At 38.9% G+C, this 20,553-nt stretch overlaps 2 protein-coding genes across 2 annotated transcripts; both read right to left on the bottom strand.

The window, feature by feature from the left end:
* Positions 1–5,344: 5,344 nt before the first annotated feature.
* Positions 5,345–9,018, bottom strand: LOC104600733 (protein trichome birefringence-like 19). The gene is made up of 2 exons (XM_010263850.3): positions 8,312–9,018; positions 5,345–6,498 (listed from the first exon to the last, which is right to left on the bottom strand). Exons 1-2 carry the CDS (start codon positions 8,828–8,830, stop codon positions 5,728–5,730), a joined length of 1,290 nt encoding a protein of 429 aa, XP_010262152.1. The 5' UTR covers positions 8,831–9,018; the 3' UTR covers positions 5,345–5,727.
* A 5,578-nt stretch (positions 9,019–14,596) lies between these two features.
* LOC104600728 (protein trichome birefringence-like 19) lies at positions 14,597–20,044 on the bottom strand. The gene is made up of 2 exons (XM_010263838.3): positions 19,421–20,044; positions 14,597–15,486 (listed from the first exon to the last, which is right to left on the bottom strand). The coding sequence occupies exons 1-2, from the start codon at positions 19,949–19,951 to the stop codon at positions 14,686–14,688; spliced, it is 1,332 nt and encodes a 443-aa protein (XP_010262140.1). The 5' UTR covers positions 19,952–20,044; the 3' UTR covers positions 14,597–14,685.
* Positions 20,045–20,553: the final 509 nt, after the last annotated feature.

The raw sequence follows: 20,553 nt of genomic DNA, 5'->3' as shown, positions 1-20,553 counted from the left end.
GTATCATATCGAAGGCTTCCCGATACACCCCTCCAAGGGGTGTTTCGGGGTTTCAACCAGTTCAGGGGGTGGACAGACCTTAAACCGACCCCTCTGAATCAGATTAAAAAAAACTTAAAAAAAAAAAAGCTATTGATATTGCCCGATACGCCTCTATTGCTATATCGGGCGTATCAATATTTTGAACCTTGATTTTTTATTCCAAAAGCACCACCAACACTTATTCATGCAAACACAAAATTGACAAAATTGAGCCAAACAGAGTGGTTGCTTGTGTCTTACTAGGGGCAAAAATGGTATTTTCATTGTTTTCTTTGGATTAAGTTCATTCAAATGGAAATTAGGGTCAATACTATCATTTTTCACTGTCATCTAATGGAAGACCGATTAAGTAAATTGATTGCAACCTATATAAGGGTGTTTTAGTAAAATGCAACCTATAGGATACCTTTTAGTAAACCCATGAAATTATAGGGGGTGTTTATACTGTTAGTTGTTAAATAATTATTATCTCTTACATGTGTGTATTTGTAGGTTAACACTTTTAATTGGTTTTGTTTTCCTACTTAGCACTTTTAAAATTTTGATGTGTGAGAAATTCTTCTAAGGGTTCGTTTGGTTTACGGTTGGAATTGAAATAAAAATCCATTGGAATCAGAATTGAAATTTTTATTCCTCCCGCCTATTTAGTTTAAGAACCAGAATTGGATTTGGAATCAACTGGGATGGATTCACATTCCTAAGGGAGGGGGAAGGAATGACCATTCCACCATAAATGGAAATGTAATTCTGAACCTGATAGATAATCCGATCCATTTGCATCCCTAATCCCATGACTAAGTTAAACTTTATTTATTTTTTGTTTTCTTTTTTCCTTTTACAAATATATTTTGGTTGTAAATATTGCGGGCAATTGGGGAAAGTGAAGATGCAAGATAAACACGTTGTCCACGTGCAAACGTGGTGGGTCAATGCCAGATCTGATAGGCGTTAGAAATGTAATGGCTTAGAGGATCCTCTTGACATTCTCCTGACTCCTTGGGTGTTGCATGTGATCTGATGTCAACTTATAAGGGAAAATTTGCGTAGTTTCTTTTCCGTGGCAAGTTAATCACAAAGAGCTGCATTGAATCTCGGACTCGGAGGAGACTTGGCCCATTCAATGTGATGTGGATAGGTAACCCAGCTAATGGAGAGATTTCAATGGCCTAATAGTAAGTATTGGATTGACCACTATCAAGTTTCTAGCTAGTAGTAAAATAAGGCCATTAATAAGCCCAAAATTTCAAGATTTCATTATGGGAGGACAAGATCTCTCTCTCTCTCTCCATATGGGTATATCCCTTTTTCCATGGCAATGGCGTCGGCAACTCAAATGGGTGCTATTTACAGTGGCTACTCTTGTTTCTGTCCCAAAACTTCACAATTCTCTGCTATTCAATATTCACAGTTGAGAAGGAAACTTTTCTTAGTGCGTAGATTAAGCAAATAGAAAGCCCAAGCAAACCAGTTTTATTGGTTGTGGTTGCTTATTTTCTCATTCCGGCCTGTGCATGCATGCCAGAACGGAAACCGGATCTATTCACAACAACAACAAAAAAAAAAAAAAAAAAACTATTCCAACACATGTGTCTAAACATGGTGGATCCTAGTTTCGTGGTGAGATGTGCGGACACTATTAGAATGTGTTGGAATAGTTTTTTGTTGTTGATGTTGTTGTGAGCAGATCCCAGCTCACCAGAACCTAACTTGCTGGGACAAAAACTTCATCATACAACTTCCTCCATTTCTCCTAATAAATGGATAAAAGTATTATTAGTATGAATCAGCAACTCATTTAATAAGGTATTAGGTCTACAAATTTTAAGTGCAAATTGTCAATAAATTCGGTTGCTCTTATTTGGAAAAGGCTGGTTCTGAGGATTATCATTTGTAGCCAGTTCCTAGCTTAAGCCTTAAGCGATGGTCACGTGCCACCACCCAAATTATTCACTAAAGTTATATATTTGGTTTGAAGGAAAAAATAGAAAAAGGAAGGGAAAGATAGAAAAACCAAACACAAAGGAAAAGAGAAATTGAATTCTAGAATTCAAGTAAAGTAATGGGTTTGAAACCATTTCACAATCTTTGGTAAATTATCTATTATGGGGTTTAACTATCAATTGCTATAGGTGCCCCCATTGGCAAGAAAGATAGTAATTAGAAGTAAAGAAGGGAGATTGGTTTGGCATGTTCTCTTTCATTGTTAATAATGATATATCATCTACTTATGTGATACTATGTCCAATGAATCTTGGCTAGTTTTAAGAAGCTTTGAAAAGGGTCATTGACGGCCTTGATCAGATATTTATGTGATTGATATATCACCACTTCACCACTTATGTGATTGATGCTCACAAAAAAAAAAAAAAAAAAAAAAAAACGTCAGACTGACTCCCAATAGCTTAAACATTAGAGTTGTGGATTCTGACCACAAAACATTGCTGGCCATGAACATAGTCTTACATTACATTGGGGACATCTTTTGTATTTAATATTGTCATTCAAGCTCAGGCTCAGTCTCAGTTTTGGAAAGAGTACAAAAACAAATATATACAGTACAAATATGGGGTTTAAAAATACAATATACAAAATTTTGCAGTGCACAGATTTGTAACGTAGTTGTATTCTTCCCAAACTGAGCCTCATGGGAAATGTTCCCATGTCCATGGTGGCTGTATTCATGTGGCCGGCTAACAATGTGATGAGTCAGCAGAACCAGATAGAGACTCTAAGCAACAAGTGTACGTGAATGCTTAAAACAATTAATGAAGTTATTGTGGTCATAGGTGTGAGCAATTTACGGGTGCATGTTATGACCAGCACAGCAGTACTCATGTTATCGGATTCATGCATGTTTCAAATCAAGTGTTGTTTGGATTTTGTTCTGAGAAGGATGATGGAAGGCACAAACTTGCTAATATATCAGCACCAATATCTAGAACCAGCCGGGCCAATTATTATAAACAATTTTAAAAACAGACCCAGAGGCTGAACCTTTTTTGCGTCTGGGTCATTGGTCACCGGTCAACTATTCAGGTTGAACATGTCAGACTGTGTGACATCATCATTTATATATTTAAGGTATACGTACATACATATGTGTGAATGTATATATGTATATGTATGTGTATAAACACACATTTTATCAATAAATAATGCATAATTATATTTTAGATATGTTATATGTAATGTTTTCAACACACCGTTGATCTGGTCGGTCGAATCGTTCGAACCATCACCCAGCCAGGACTCCAGGTTCGGTTCACTCAAGACCTGCCATATAGTAAAAACCATTGACTTGGTCAAGAACCATTTGACTTGGACGGTTCGACCATTGACCGGGTTGCGGGCTACACAGTCAATGCATACAAAACTTTCGGAGGCCATTCCGATGTCTGATTAGGGTGATTTTTTTTTTATTTTGGGTAAGTTTTCGAGATCTATGCGTCTATGGCACCTTGCCCTGCTATTACCGTGAAAAGACCCTTTTGGCCTTAAATTGCAATTTTTAATATCTTTTATAAATAAAAAATTAAAAAACATAAATTAAATATAAAATAATACATATAACATATCTAAAATATATTTATACATTATTTATTACTAAAATATATATTTATACACACATATATGTATATACATATATGTGTAAATAAATAAATAAATAAATATTTAATACATATATGCGTTGATGTGGCATGGTCTGAACCGTTTAACCCGGCCAGTCAAACCAGTGACCCACGATTGGAGGCAAAAATGGTTCGGCCTCTAGATCGGTTTTTAAAACATAGCAGGACAAAGTTAGGACTTATGGCCTCTAAAAGTTTGCATGCATCGAATATGCAACTCACGACCCGGTAACCAGGTTGAATCGGCCGGGTCAAACAGTATTTTGACCGATTAACAGGTTTTAATAGAACTAAACCCAAAATCTTGATTGAATGACGGCTTGAACGACTCAACCAGTCGATTCAACGGCAGGTTGAAAACACTGATTAGAAAGAAGTGGATGATAGTTGGTTTGGAAAATCTCAAATATCCTTGCTTTTAAATGATGCTTCCCACCAAAACAGAATGCCAAAAAGCGATGTTTGCTTTTCAAAATTAAATTAACCGTTCGAGTTAGGAGAAAAGAAACACTACAAATATCCGATCAAGCCATAAAGTCAGTCTCTCAACATTTAACTTTAATGTACATAATGACAAATTTTAATCAGCAGTTTAGATTAAGATGGTCTAAACTAGATCTTGTTGGTTAGTGCTTATAATGGCCATATTAGCGGGGAGAGCTGGGGAATGTTTTGAGGAATGCCAATTGCAAGGAGCTTAGAAGCCTTGTAATCACAAAATGACAAACACAAAGCATTTGTTTTTTAGTAAATAAATAGGGTTTAGGGTTTAGAAATTGTTTATCAAATATTATCATTTGGTCTCCTCGAAAAGACCTCATTATTGTGTGGAAATGACATTTCAGCAACAATAACATGGGTTTTAACATTCAAATTAACAAAAAAATTGGATTATATGGTGAGGGGAAGAACTTGTCTTTAACTCTTGAGTGGCAACAACATATCTTGTTTTTAATATCTTTTCCTGAATTGATAGTTGATATATGAATTATGCAGTGAAAGGGCACCGTACTTGATACTGATATGCAAGTCAATTCCTACCAACCGATTTGCGCTGGCACTAGAATTTGAAAGCCAGGCCCTCTGGCTGGCCTTGTCTCAAGCTAAAACATCATTCCTAGGTGGATCAGGTTCAAAGTTCAAGCCCATCATCCATCTCGAAGCCCAATTGCATGGGTTGAGTAACTTGTAGGGGGTGTCAATTGGATTGGATTTGGTTCAATCCGATCCAGTCCAATGTGAGTCCATTATAAATGGACCAGGTTCAATCCAATCTAATAAATATTATAGACCATTTTGGACCGAATCAATTCAATGTCTGAACCGTTCAATCTATTTAAATTCGTTTTATTTTAGATTGGTTTCAACCCAAATCCAGTCCATTGACACCTATATTCTTCTCTTATAATCAATGGACCAGATATTGGCTTGATCCAACCCAATCCAATATAAATTTATTAGAGAGGGATCCGGTCTAATCCAATCTAATAAATATTTTAGACTGGATTGGTCTAATCCAATATGTCTTATTGGTCCCTCCAATCCGTCCAAAATGATTTTGGACTGGACGGGTCCAATCCAAAACCATTCCATTGACACTTTTAATAACTTGGGTCCACTCCAAGAAGCTTTAACTTTCATACTTTCATGAGAGAAGAGGAAGGAGATGATGATTTGTAAATGACACCCTTGAATTGTTTTAAAATCCTTTCCTTGTATACATCAGCCAGGGTCACAAATGCCTTATTATTATTTCACTCTATTACTGTTGATGACTGAAGTGTCTAATCTGGGTTAATGGTCTCTGTCGACTTCCACATGTGGGCCCATAAGGAGAACCAGAACCAGGCTGCCCAAGCAAAAATAAGTCAAACCTGCCCCAAAACCATAGGTCTTTGACAGTATTACCAAAACCAGATAGTAGATACTCGAACCAAGACAATATGCAAAATTATTAAACTAAAGGATTAAGTACTTTGACATTGGTAACCACTAGGCCCATCTGGAGCAATTTGAGTGGGGAGAATTGAGAAGAGACAGCTAAGAAGAACAACTTTCAGCTTCCATCAAATGATCTTCCAGCCTCCATCTTCATCATCTGAAGCAATAAATCATTCCATGTATCAATGGCCCCAGGCAAGCACCAGTGCGAGCAATCGTTATAAAAGGTGACATTCTCACGGGGCCAGTGCCCATAATTGTTGGGATGTGCATCTGGTCTCAGTAGCGAAGTAAAAGTGATATCAAGCAACCTAAACTTCAACCCTCTCTTCCTTCCTTCTCTCTCTGCCACCTTGAATTCATCAGTTTGGGCCAAGTACATCTCTAAAGGTAAGCCCTCTAAACGGGTCTCACTGCTCTTATAGGGTCTTGTCCTCACACATCTTCCTCCCTCGTTCCAGAAGCCATTCTCAAAGTGCTGAGGAGAGAACGTCCTGAGGAACGTGATGCCCTGAAAGCCTTGTAAGCTGTTGAGTGCTCTAAAGGCAGTCCGGTAGGCCTTTGAGTAACTATAGGCAGAACTAAGATCTGTGACGTTTTCTTGGCGGCAGAGGTAGCACCCCACGAGCTGGCCTTTCTCATAGAACATGGTTGGCCGGAAAAACCAGTGCTCGGCGGCGAGGATAACGTAGTCGAAGTCGACAACCACTTTGATCCAGTCATCGTCGAACTCGTCCAGGTAGAGATTGAAGAGGGCGGTGTAGACGGGACCATCGGGGTCAGCTGCCTTGGATTTGACAATGAAGGGCGCCCATACATTGGCAATGGTGAAGTTGTAGGTGGGGTAACGCCACCGTAGGGTTTGATATTCCACTGGTTGCTCCACCTGAAAAATATTGCACACAAAGAACGGCTTTTAATTTTGAAGAGTTTGTTAATTAAACAAATAAAAAAATAGTTGGAAGGCGACTGAACCAAGAAAATTGAGCAGTGAAGTGAAACTAATAAGTTTGGGAGTGATTATTTGAAAAATAAATGCTTATTGTAATAATTGCTCATGAGCTTTTAGTGAAACACTTATTTCAAATAGTAATAGTATAGATATTTTCAAATTGATGTGGTGGGACAGAAAGAAAATAAGAACTTATTAAATAAGCACTTAAAAATAAATCCGTTTTGATTTCTTGAATTATTACTTATTCTCAGAATAAATACCTAGTTTGGGCTTGTTTTTTCATACGCCAATAAGTACTTTTTGCCGTAGTGCTTATTTCACAAACTTGGCCAGTGGCGAAAAGTTAAGAGTCGCCGGGACCCGGAGGTGGGCCCAATACGAGTTGGTTTGTGTGGGGTTTTAGCTTGGGGATGGGCTCAACTTTCTTTAAATCCATAAACATGATATTCAGTATTTCCTTTGGCAGAAATGCAGAATGAAAAGGAGGTTGAGGGCCGTGAGGAAGAGTTGAGAGGGATGTGGCCGTGAAATGTGGAGAGAAAGAAACGTGTTGTGTTGGGTATGGAATCTTCTGGAGCCTTTTATTTATTTTTTTTTTTTTACTACACACAACTCTGGAGCCGATTCACTCAACTTTCCGTCAATCTAGCCTTCTCTTGCCATGTGATTTAGACACAAGGACATTAAAAAAAATTGATGGAAGACGGGGAAGCTTCAAAACAAAAGAATGTTAAAAAGATGCTGTGAGAGAGAGAGAGAGAGAGAGAGAGAGAGAGAGAGAGAGATAGTAGAAAACAGATGAGGAAAGGCCCACGCTGGTGAATGTCTGTCGTTATATGGCCTTCCTTTGTTTGGTTTGGTTTTGTTTTCTTCTGTGAAGTAGTTTTAGTTAAGTAAACAATGTTAATTTTGTTTGTTATGAATCAATTCACGATTAATTAAGCTGACTACAGCAACTTAATGGGAACAGGAGCTTTCCTGTTCCCTATGCAATCTACCACATGGAGGGTCTTGCCAGATGTGCAATTTCTAATCCATGTCAGCCTACAACCCTCACAAGAGATTATTTTTTTTTTTTATTTTAATATAAAAACTTGTCTGAAAAGAGGGATTTACTTTGTCCACGTGGCAAAGATTTTGGGGACAGTGGAGACCATTTCGGAACAAATCAACGTGGTAAGCTACAGTTAACAAATTAAAATCAGCCACATATCAAGGGGATTCTATCATTCTATCTTATCTCCTACCGGATTTCCGGTCCAAAACGTCATTCCACTCTTCTCAAATCTCAATTCTTCCGACCTAAAACCCTAAGAAATTGAATCAGAAGAGATGTAGGAGCTCCAACAGAAAACATTGCAAGTCACAAAAGATCGGGTAAAAACACGAAAAATGCACAAGAGTTGAACGTAAGCATCATATAATTGGGAAGATATCTGAGGGGGATGCCATGAGAGATCTAATGGCGATTGGGAAGAGATCTGAGGGGGATGCCATGAGAGATCTAATGGCGAGTCATCCATGGTTAAATCTCTTGTCAGACAACAAGAGAGAAGGGATGATGAATGCATCGATTCAGATTTGCCTTTCCCAAACTCAGATTGACTCAACTAAATCGCCCAATCCATCCTCCTAGAAGGATCCTAAACAAACATTTGATACCAACACTTGATGATTGTGCTAAATTAAAACAATGTTGCAACTTGAAACTTGAAACAGAGTAGGAGGTAGAGAGGGCGCTTACACTTGATAAGAGGCACATCAAGGACTCCATTTGGTTTCTTCCTATCGAATCCCCGACAAAGGCCATGGACTTCCCTCTGACGAGCTCAAAGAACTGAAGCGGGTTGAAGACGGGCAGCTCACAGCCGTCTGGCTTCCACCTCCATTTCATATACTCAGTATCAGGTCTCCCAAATTTCATGCAATTCTGTTCATCGTGAATGGTAAAACAAGTGCTGTTTGTGTAAGACGGTGCATCCGGGTTTGGAATCCATTCTCCTGTAAAGAGGTCGCATTGCTTAGACGAAGGTAGCCCTGTTGATTGCTGTATTCCGCCATGGCCGCGAGAAAGGGATGCTGATGTGGAGCGAGAAGATCTGAACCAAAGAAAGGAAGGAAAATAGCCAAGCGACAAGTAATATAGAGGAACGACGGTTAGGAGAGTCAAGGCAAGGGTTGCTAAAACAACAGTCTTTCCTGTATTTTGAAGAGTTTGGTTTTTGGCAGAGAGATGATCAAACCAGGTGCGAGAAGGCTTCATTGAAAAAGGTATAAAGATGTTGCTACTTTGCTAGCTAGGTGCAGCAATTCCAGTGTCGGTGAAGATGTCGAGTGAGTGACCGAAAGTGAACGCAGCTGCTATATAAGCTCATCATTGTATTTGCAATTGATGGAGTTGGCCTCTGCTGTGCCCATCGCCACAGCATTTTTCCTTTTTAACTCCACTATAAAGTATAAACCATACACACATACACACACCAGTCGTGAGTTGTGAATTGTGAGTAGCCCACGGCCGGACGGCCCCACACTTGCGATTATGTGATGTGACCAAAACCAAAAAAAGCATGTTACTGAATTTGAAAGAAATACACGTAGTCACGTACGTATGACGTATATGCTGCCACCATGGTTTCAGCATTTTCTTGTGACCTCTAATTATAATTATAGCATTCCCAGCTAGTAAGCCCCACTGTGATGTGTAAATCCACCACACGCACTTTGCAATTTGCACTACCGTGAGACATGAGTGATGCAATGTGTTTCAAAAGGATGGATTTGGGATTTCAAATATAAATATTTTTGTTAAAAATATTAAATAAATGTGTTACGTATGGTATTAGTGGGCTGTGTTGGGTTGGGGCCATCAATGTCATTTATTGGGTCAGGTCAGATAGTTAGTTAGCTATAAATGAAATTACTTTGTTACTTGCAAAGTGAGTTGGTAGAGTGCGTTATTAGAGTTGTGGCCTGTGGGTTATTTGTATATAATCGGTCAAGACTCGAGAGAAATATTTCCGATATATGACTGCAATAGCTCGATTACAACATTATTTGGACCGTTTGTTGAATTCGCAAAATATGAGAGTTTGAAAACTAACTTTTAACCTATTTTAAAACAGGCTGCTAAGAATGCATTTTATGACTAAATATGTTGATTGAGGGATGGACTACTTCGTTATGTAATCCTTCACAAGATATTAATCTAGTGGTAATGGATATTATGTTGCAAAGGAAAGAGTGGGGTCTGTAGGGGGTTTATTATTGGAAGGAAAAAGAAAGAAAAGGAGACACTTGAGTCAATGCTCTTCAAGTAACATAAAGTGTTATTAGGAGGACACTTGGACCCACCACAACGAACAAGAAGGGTATACAGGGTTGTGACTTGTGGTGGCATTTTCGTTAGACGGACAACGGAGGTGCTCCAAATTTAAATTTATGCTTAGTAGTTAGGAGAGTTGATAGGGTGTTAATCTCGCACGCCGAGGATTGTAGGTCGTTCTACTCTCTCTACATTTGGATTTATGATTCAAGAGAAGAAAATGTTGTAACCCACACAACAGTAGCAATCTAATCTCAGGGAAATTGTCAACATTATCAATGATGATGAAGTAAAGTATATATGGTGATGTAATGCAGCGACACTGAATCAACTTTAGGTATTACTCCTACAATGACGACGGAAAACTCCAGTAGTTGAGTTGTTGATTTGTGATTGATGGTTACAGATGACACCAATAAGCATGACCAAGTAATAGGAGGTTCGGACTCACTGTTTTCACCATCACCGGCAGTGAATCTCCAAGGATGATTTACCACCGACAAAAGAGGCAGCTTGCCGACACAATTAAACCAAAAATACTAAGAAAAGCACTCACTAGAGGATGACTCGTGCCCAGCTAGTATTGTGGAAGATCAAAGGCAAGTATTTTATTTTATTTTATTTTTTAGGGTAAATTATAAAATTTTTGCCTTTATTTTATTTTTTGCGGCAGCCATCATGACCTCAATTGTCCGATCGCGACCACGATCACAACAAGACAACTCCTCCTCCAGCACCTGATTGATCTTCTCCTCCACATCATCTAGAGCGTAAGAACACGGCTTCACATTTCCCCTTCCTTTGTCGTCCGATCGGAACAAAGCCCCACCTCGACCGTGGGATCTGACAACCCATACTACCCTCGTGTGCCATGATCTTAGAGCAATTCTTTGCCACTGCTGAAACGGAGAGAAGAACAGAGCTTATTGTGAAGGCGAAACCACGACGCAGCAGAGAACCTAACTTGACGCCAGACCCAGGCAGGGAGAGATTGTAGTCCCTAGAGGAACTAGAGGGAAGAGCCTCACAGCACAGGAGCATCTCATCGAAGGGAGGAGCTGTGGAGAGCAGATGAAGAAGGAACAGTTAGGCACGGAAGGATACCAGGAGATGGGGCGGAAGGGTGGACTTAGCACCATGGACCAGTCCGGAGACTCTCCTCCTGCAACACTTGCGGAGCCGGAGCCGCCTCCCCTGCAACACGCCGGAAGCTCAGTCCTTGATTGAAGTTGCAGAACTTCATTCTGGCGGACTTCCGGCGGTAACTTCAAAACTTCATTGGCTGCAGCGGCAGACTACAATGGCCGATAAACCAGATGAACCCAGCAACAGCGAGATTTATAACCTAAAGAAAGCTTTGATGGATTCCCTCTATGGCATGGATCGAGGGTTGAGGGCCTCTAGTGAGAACAGAGCAGAGATCGTAGAGATAATCACCCAGCTGGAGGCTAAGATCAAGAACCCAACTGCGGCTCCCACCGAGGCTTTGACTCTTCTATAGTTGGTGGGTGCGTTGTAGATACACCTCTTTTGTGGGCTTATTCCCGCTGTTCTCGAGAGGGAAGCTACCACTGGTGAAGGTGGAGGAGATATCTCAGAGCATAGATTCATCAACCTTGAGCACTAAATCCTGAACCAGCGGTGGAATTGGGTTGGGTCCTCGTCCTTCACCTTGTAGTGTGTAGCCGAGGTTGCTGTGAAGCACATTGTAGCGGATGAAGAAGGGAAGAAGCCGCTTTGTTATAGGTGAAAGAGATTTGAATGAAGTTCAGAATCAATGAGCAAGTGGAGTAGAAAAGGAAAAGAAAGAGAGACGGTGTTTGGCAGATAAACAGTGTTTTTCGCCACTGCTATTCGTGTATCTGAAGTCGGGGAAGATGAACAATGCCCAATTATTTAAATGTTTATTATAGAGATAGTATGGGGATTAAAACGACGGAATTCAACGAAAAGATAACAGAAGGGATTGTTTGTCTCACAGTCATAATACACGAGAGGTCTTTGTTGCAAAACAAAGTACATAGGTCTTTGTCACAGATCCCGTACAGGGGGCTCTTTGTAATTTACCCTAATTTTTTTTTGTTGATAAGGCAAGTATTTTATTCAGGTTGTTTATTTTATGTGATTTGAGAGGCTATAAGATTAGGTTATATGTTTATAATTAAACAACCTAATGGGATCTCCCTCCATCGATGTCATGTAATTAGCCTTGAAAGCCTACGAGTTAGGATATTTTTTTTTTTAATTTGAGTTAAGAAACTAAATTAGATTTGATTTGAGTGGAAATGTGGAATCTTTGCCCCTTTAATATATATTTTAGGGATACTCCAAACCTATGCGATGACATTCACATATTCCCTGCAAGCAATAAAAACTCTGCATATAAATCCAGCTGCACATTGGGCATATCTTCTCATGATGTATAAGAGATATTATCAATATGCAGTTGGATGCCATGCATGCAGAAAATAATAAAATAAATTTGTTAGATAGAGGGTTTCACTTAAGCACCTAAGCTTCATTTTGTGCCAAATTCTCTCTTGATCTATCACAAAAAAAAAAATAAATATGTTAGCATTCTATCAAGAAAATGAATGAAAAATGCCATTATATACATCATGTGATGTGTCAGAGATTTTTAAATGCCCAAATTGTCCTTTTCTTTAGAGAATTATGCTTTTGTCTTCTTCATTCTAGGCTGCTCATCACCAAGGGCAATAGGGCTGCTAGTCACTTCACTTTTTGTTTTCCAAAAATTACCCCTAAAAGCTTCCTATTTTACATTAGTATCTTACAATTTGAAAACCCTATAATAATAATAATAATAATAATAATAATAATAATAATAATAATAATAATAATAATAATAACAATGATAATAATTTATTATTTTACTAATTAGTTATGTGTTATTTAAGTACCTATTTAAATATTTATTATCTAGTACAATTTGTTTTGTTATCCATTAAATTATTTTCATAATTCATTATTTTAATTAATTAAAAATTTATTAATTAATTATGATATACATAGTTGTTACTTATTAATTATTAATTAATTAATTAATGTTCGATTGTTTAAAATGTTTTACTATTTATAATTTTTATCAATTTTATTTTATATTTATTTAATTAATTTTTTAAAAATTTTTTGTCAATTTTCATTTTTCAAAACTCAACAACCAGATTTTAGAATAATACTCTACATTTAGACTTGAGAACTAAGAAAAGTTCACCAACTCCAATGCACCTTTAAAAATAATTGTTATTATTTCAAAGGCATTCAGATGTCAAACTTCAATGCAAGTGAGGCCTTAAACTTAATTGGATAAAATTATGTGCCTTGTTCAAGGAAAAAATGTCCCTTTCTCATCTTAAACTATGAAATGAAGGGGAAAGTGTAATGTTGGTATTTAAAAATGAAACATTTTTCATCCATTTTCTTGACGTACTAATGGAGGTTTATAAGTGCTAACGGAGATGTTTGTTTACTTCACTTATGATAGTTTAAAAGGGAATTTGATGAAGTTTAGGTAGTTAAGCCCCTGTTTGGGAGTGCTTATTTTTAATTACTTTTTGGAAAAATTGCTCATTTTGGGTTAGGACCACACCAATAAGCACTTATATGTGTTTGGAAATAAGCCTGAATAAGTACTTATTCAATAAATAAACATGTTTTGAATAAGTTCAAAATTTTTGCTTTTTTTTCATGCACTTTAAGAAAAAGTGCTTATTGTAGCATGTCTTGGCCTGCCACATAATTTCTAAAATACCTATAATACCCCGTTTAAAAGAAATGCTTTTACCCCGAACACTCCTAAGTGTTTATTAGGATAAGCACTCCCAAACGGGGTCTAATTCAAATAACCCCATGGGGTATATGGAATTTGCGCTATATAATTTGTTTTAAATTATAATCCATTTAACCCATTTTTCCAAGTAGGACCGAAAGCCATCATGTCAAGGGCTTTGCTTTAAGATGTTAGATGCTAGTTGGAGAAGAGCCCATGCCATCTCCAAGGATGCATTAGAGTGAGTACTCGAGAAAACAAAAATAAATAAATAAAAAAAAACAATATTAAAGAGTGAAGTTTAGAGATGATTGGTCATGTGATCGGAAGAAATTCAAATACAAGAATGATCCCTGTGTCACCTTTACTATGTTACATGATTTGTAGGCATCATAGCTTACAATTACCACACAAACCATCATGAGGTAGCAGCCTTCTTTGATGAATGTAAAAAAGATGAATAGATGATGATGATAGTGAAGGTGTTTTCCGTTTAAGGCATATCGAATCTGGTGGCCGAAGTGTCAAGCAGGAAAGGAACATCTGGGCTACCTCATATGCAGCCTTTTCCATGGCCCAAAGTAGTGGGTCTATTAACAAACCGAGAGGCCCATCAAAATTTTAACTCAATTCTCAGATGGGCTTCTGTGCTGGGTTTCCATTCATGGTCACTGATACCTGGTTTTAGATATTGTATATTGAATATAGCAAATCTAGTCATCTAAGCATCACCCCTTTTCATTCTTCTTTGGTAATTGATGAATGATGGATGACCTCGAAACGTCTATTTGGGCCTACATAGGTCAAGTACGGCAATGGTCTTCCATTAGCAGAACCGGAGCCCAAACAAGCAATAAGCCGATAACTCATCCAAAGTCCAAACCCAGAGCTATTTGACAAATGAAAATCCTACCAGATACCCAAACCAAGAAAGCATGCATAATTGAAGGGATCAAATGAATACATCATCGATGTAAATGAGAGAAAGTTAAGAAGAAGTAACTAATTAAAAAAAATGAAAAGCCCAACTTGATTTTGTTTTATCAAATGATCTTCCATCCTCCATCTTCATCATCTGAAGCAGTAAATCATTCCATGCATCAATGGCCCCAGGCAAGCACCAGTGTGCACAGTCGTTGACAAAGGTCATATTGTCATGGGGCGCCAAGTGCCCATAGCGACTGGGATGCCCATCTGGTCTCAATAACGAAGCAAATGTTATATCAAGCAACCTAAACTTCAGTCCTCTCTTCCTTCCCTCACTCTCTGCAACCTTGAATTCCTCGGTTTCGATGGAGTGGGTCTGTAGATTGATATCTTCTAAACGAGTTTCATTACTCGTAAAGGGTCTCGTCCTCACACAGTTTCCACCCTGGTTCCATGAGCCATTTTCGAAATGCTGAGGAGAGAATGTCCTGAGAAACGTTAGACCCTTGAAGTTTCTTGAGCTGTAGATTGCTCTGAAGGCAGTCTGGAGAGCCTTTCTGTAACTGTAGGAGAAACGGAGGTCGGTCACATTTTCTCTGTAGCAGTTGAAGCAGCCCACGAGCTGGCCGTTCTCATAGAACAAGGTTGGCCGGAAGAACCAGTGGCCGGCGGAGATGATAATGTAATCGAACTCCACGATTTTTGTGGCCCATTCAGGGTCCAATTCGTCGAGGTAGAGGTGAAAGAGGGCAGTGTAGGAGGGGTCATTGGCGTCGGCTCTCTCTGCTTTGATCAGATAGGGTGCCCAGAAATGGGCGATTTTGAAGTTGTAGCCGGTTAATTTCCAGCGTTGGAGTTGAACTTCCACCGGATTCTCCACCTGAAAAATACACAGAAAAAACAACTTGTGAGCCGACCTTTTTACGAGCTGAACTCGGTTTGGCTCGAATTCGAGCTGAATTGGCTCGATTATGAAACAAGCCGAGTCTACTAGGATTCGGGTTGGACCTCGTTCGAATCGCATCTAGGTAGGGCCGGTCTACGCATTTATGGGCCAATGTAATTAGTGGACCGAAAGTCCGAAACGGACAAAGCTCATTACTAATCCACAAACCGATTGGGGACTGAATCGATTGAAGGCAAAGTTCGGACTCCAGTCTAGGTTTTCCCCCTGAGCAAACTATCTCTCTCCGACGGTTTTCTCTCCGGTGGTTATATCTCTTGCAGTGTCTTTCCCTCGCCTACTTCTGCAGTCTTCTGTTCAAGTTTCATTTTTAGCTCCTTCTGGAGACTTAACATCGTGTTGGATTTTGATCCGACCATTTCTTCAGTCTTCTGTCTGAGCGTGCATTGGAGAGTTGGAGTTCATCAATCTTCCCTTCCTAAAATCTGTGTTCTGGCCAGGAGCTCCTTTTTATTTTCTTCATGCTCCCTCAGCGACTTATTTATATTCACTGCCACTGCAGCATCTGATTCAATCTTCTTAAGTAACTTATGTAGCAGTTCCTCTCGCTCCGCTGCTTCTCCAGTCTTATGATTTAGCTTGAAATGGAGCTCTTCAATTTTCTCCTCTAGACTACTGGTTTTGGCCAGGCCCAGAAGTTGCTTCTTATTTTTTTCATATTCGTTCAAGATCTGCTCATCATTCACCATCTCAGATGTTTTTTTCTTGCAACTCCCTCCCATTATCTTTTTCCTCTGTCATTTTTCTAAGCTCATTGACCTCCTCGTTCTTCTCTAAGTTTTTTAATTTGGCCATTAGCAGTTTACTCTCTGTTTTGTGCTCCTCTAATAGATTTTCACTGTCTCTCAATTTCTGTTGGAGAAAAGCAATCAACTGCTGGTTTTGTTCAAACACCAGGTTCTTTTCAGAAAGGTCTTTTATTTGGCGTAACAGACAGTCTTCCTTATCTCACCATTCATTTGCTGTAACCCTCCTGCCTTAATCAAAACTTCCCTGCAAGCTTTTACATCTCATCAGGAACTTTGGATAGAGTTTGGCTGCAGAAAATATACTCCATTTGACAAATCTTGTATTCATGAGTATGACGACAGAGTTTAGGTAAGGGGAGGTTCGAGTTCTTGAAGCTAGTGCTACTGGCAGTGGGGGGATTGGGGAGGGGGATGATGGTAAAGATTTGTTGGTTAGTAGCCATGAGAAAACTAAAAGAATCCGCTTTAAGCCTGACCTGAAGATCAAGCTCCTGTATCAGTCTGATTCTGAATTCCTAGATTCAGAATGAGAACTCACAGGAATAAAAAGAGAGGAAGATGAAGATAAATTATTTGAGTTTCGAGCTCCACTAGCTGCTACTATAATTTTTGATATTCCAAATTATTGTGATACTTATTACATGGTGATTGATGCATTTTCTTGTTTAACTTGTAAGTTATATCTAACAGGTTGACCCTCGCATGGTGATTGATACAGGACAGTCGGAATATCTGAAGGAGTTATTCTTTATCTCTTAGTCAGCGAATGAAATTTACACTAAAGAGGAAACTTCATATAATTCCTTGCTCTCAAAGAACATACTTTTGAAATTACATTGTTTACATTTCATGTTAGAATTTATGGTTATTTTACATTTCATGATGTTCTCAGTTACAGTTAAGTATCTGTTCTGTTATGTTCGAAACTACAGGTTGATACAGATCCATGGGAGCTCTGCCAATGAAGATTAAAAAAAAAGAGGTCCCAGAATTAATTTTTTTGAAGATTAAAAAAGAGGTTCCAGCATTAACTTTTTTTCACTTTTGGTGTTATTAACAAAGCAGGAGAGGTCGCCATGTACGAAACATTTGACTAGGAAAGAGAAAGAAAAGTAAATGAAGAAGACATTTTTTGTGAAAATTTAAATATATTTCTACAATTTTTTATATTTTTTGGGTTTTTAAGTAACTTTTGAAGTTCTACTTAATTTGGATTGGATTGGGCCCAATTGGGTCTATTTGCATTTCAATTGGACTGGATTAGATTCAGTTTGTATGGATTTGGACCAGATTTGGTCCAATCCATTTGTAAATGGACCAATGCCGGATTGTACTGGATTAAACCAAATCAGGTCCAATTGACACCTCCAGGCCTAGGCCCATTGGCATTTCATCTCAAATTTAAACAAATGCTCAACCCAGGCCCATCCAAATTGCATCCCAACCGGAATGGATAAAGAGTAGGGGAGAGAGAGAGAGAGAGAGAGAGAGAGAGAGAGAGAGAGAGAGAGAGAGGACCAAATCAACGAGCCCACTCCATTGAGATAGAAAGTTCCTTAATCACTAAGGAACTTGCTTGAACAACCTGTCATATTTGATATGGACACATGCTCATGCAAGAGCACCTAGCATGTGTGCAATTAAATATTAACCATCGTATATATAATATTTGGATTTAAGTTTTATGACTTGTTTTGTATTAGGGTAAATATCTGTTATATATATTATAGATATATTTAAAGTGCAATGTATATATCAGCTGACCCATTGTGAGCAGCAGATACAGATTGTTATAAAACATGGGCATCTTTTAAGGTTAGCCATGTCATGTTATGAGAAAAACTTGGCCATGAAAAGGGATACAATCCTTTGTTAAGGTTAGGGTGGACACCATCAGAGTCAGTTGGAACTCCAATTTGTGACAAGGACTCTATCTTTTATTCAAAGCTAAGTTTCCTTCTAAGTTCTAGCTTGGACCTTCTGATGTGGGATTATCTCATAGGTCAATATGGGAAAACACTCATAGACATGCTGGATCTAGTAGGCACAATGTAGTAAGCACGTTTAATGATAAATATTCTGACATTTGTGAAAAGTGGAGGAACAGGCTGAAGGTATTTTAAGGGACAGGTGTCAAAAAAAAAAAATTTAAGTGCTTATTGAAACGTACTTGCAGCTTGCCTATCTGATAGGGACTGTGTAGGGCCATGGTAAATTTGGCATGATATAGACAATCTAAATAATCTACCAAATGGAGGACCCCCTTCCCCTTGATTGGCCACTTTGTAGTCTTACCGTCCAAATAAACTTCAGTTCTGGACCTTCTGGTCCAGTCCACAAGTAATAAATATACTTGTACCAAAGAAAAAAGAAACAAAATCTTCATTATTAAAAGGAAATTGCAGGAAGAATTGTATAGGACCATCACAGTTTCAGTTTTATACCATTTGTCCTCACTCTTCGTACATGCGAATTTTAAAAAACAATGTGCACAATTGCATTTTTCTCACGTTCAGGTGACACAAAGCTGTGATGAACCCAACGTTGTTTTTTTACTAGAAAATCTAAATTCTGCCATTTTTCATCATCTAAAGTCTAAGCCTTGTCCCAACTCCCAATTAATTTTCCTTACTATATAAGTTACCATTAACAAATTAAATAACCAAAACTTATATAGACTTTTCTCACCCACTATCTCATAGGACAGAATAGATCTAAATTAAAAGAGAACCAACAAAAACACCAAGTGTACAAGCGTAACCCAATCAAGAGAATACATCAGTGATCCGCAAGAGTTGAGCGCAGGCATGATAGATCGATCGGAAGAGTCATTCTGAGTTTGGTTCAATCTATTTGATGAAGAGAACAAGAGAAGGGGCGATGGAGGTACATAGAGTAAGATAAATTAATTCTGTTTTTGCTTTAATTTTCCCAAACTCAGAATGACTCAGACGGTTAAAATTCGGCCAATTCATCTTCACAAAAGTTAGCAATGGAACTCGGATCCAGTCATGGAAAAACCAGAGAGCAAGAAAATTATTCAATTTGCAGACAGTAGGAGGAGAGAGGTACAGAGAGAGAGAGAGAGAGACCTAGCTTACCCGTGACAAGAGGCACAACAAGGACTCCATGTGGTTTCTCCCCAGTGAATCCCCGACGAAGGCCATGGACTTCCCTCTGACGAGCTCAAGGAAGTGATACGGGTTGAAGATGGGCAGCTCACAGTCATTTGGCTTCCACCTCCATTTCATGAACCCAGTATCTGGTCTTCCATATTTCATGCAATTCTGTTCCTCATGGATCGTCCAACATGTCCTGTTTGTGTAATACGGTGCGTCTGGGTTTGGAACCCATTCTCCTGTGAAAAGATCGAACTGCTTAGCCGATGGAACTCCTGCTGAAACGCCATGTCCGTGAGAGGAGGATGTTGATGATGATGACGACACAGAACTGGTCCATAGAAACGAAGGATAATAGCGTAGAGATGAGTAATAAATAGGAATGATGGTTAGAAGAGTTGAGGCAAGGGTCACCGAAACTGAAACTAAAAGAGAAGTGGTTTTCCGTGTTTGTTGAGGAGGAGTTTGGCTTTTCGGACGGAGATGATCAGACCAGGCTCGTAGATTCTTCATTGAATGCGTTGGCAAAGGTGGTGGGCGAGGGCGACTACTGATTACTTATTGAATGCCAGAAAAAGGACACCTCACCCAAGGCGCCCACCCTCTTCCTTCACTACCTAAAATAAATTAATAAATAAGGGGAGGATAATAATTGGTGATGAGTACTGCCAGGCAATTCATTGACTCAAATTTCTTATTTACATACCACATTGGAGTAGGATGGTTGTTTCTTTAAAGTTATGGGCGGGGTAGGTTGGAAATCTTAGGTGACTCGATGTTTGGTATCATTCAGCCATAAATTATTAGGTTCGAATTCGATTCGAATTAGAGAATTGATCTTGAGTTCGAGCTTGGTTCGAATTAAAATCTCAGAAGTTTGAGTTCGGCTATCTTTAATTGTGGATCTCTCAAGCAGTCGAGGTGCTGAGTCAAGGTTCAGAATCGAGGTCCCCCTCAATTGTCGAGATGCTAAATCGAGGTCTCCCTCAATTTCTAAAGTGGAGCTGAGGTTTCCCTATCAGGCGAAGTGTCAAGCTAAGGTCTCCCTTAGTTGACAAGGTACCAAGTTAAGGTCTCCCTCAGTTGTTGAGGTGCTGAGCTGAGATCTCCCTCAA

Source organism: Nelumbo nucifera, chromosome 3 (genome assembly GCF_055504915.1).
Source record: "Nelumbo nucifera cultivar China Antique chromosome 3, China Antique-T2T, whole genome shotgun sequence".
NCBI classification, from domain to species: Eukaryota; Viridiplantae; Streptophyta; class Magnoliopsida; order Proteales; family Nelumbonaceae; genus Nelumbo; species Nelumbo nucifera.
This window is presented reverse-complemented; position numbering and strand designations above follow the sequence as displayed.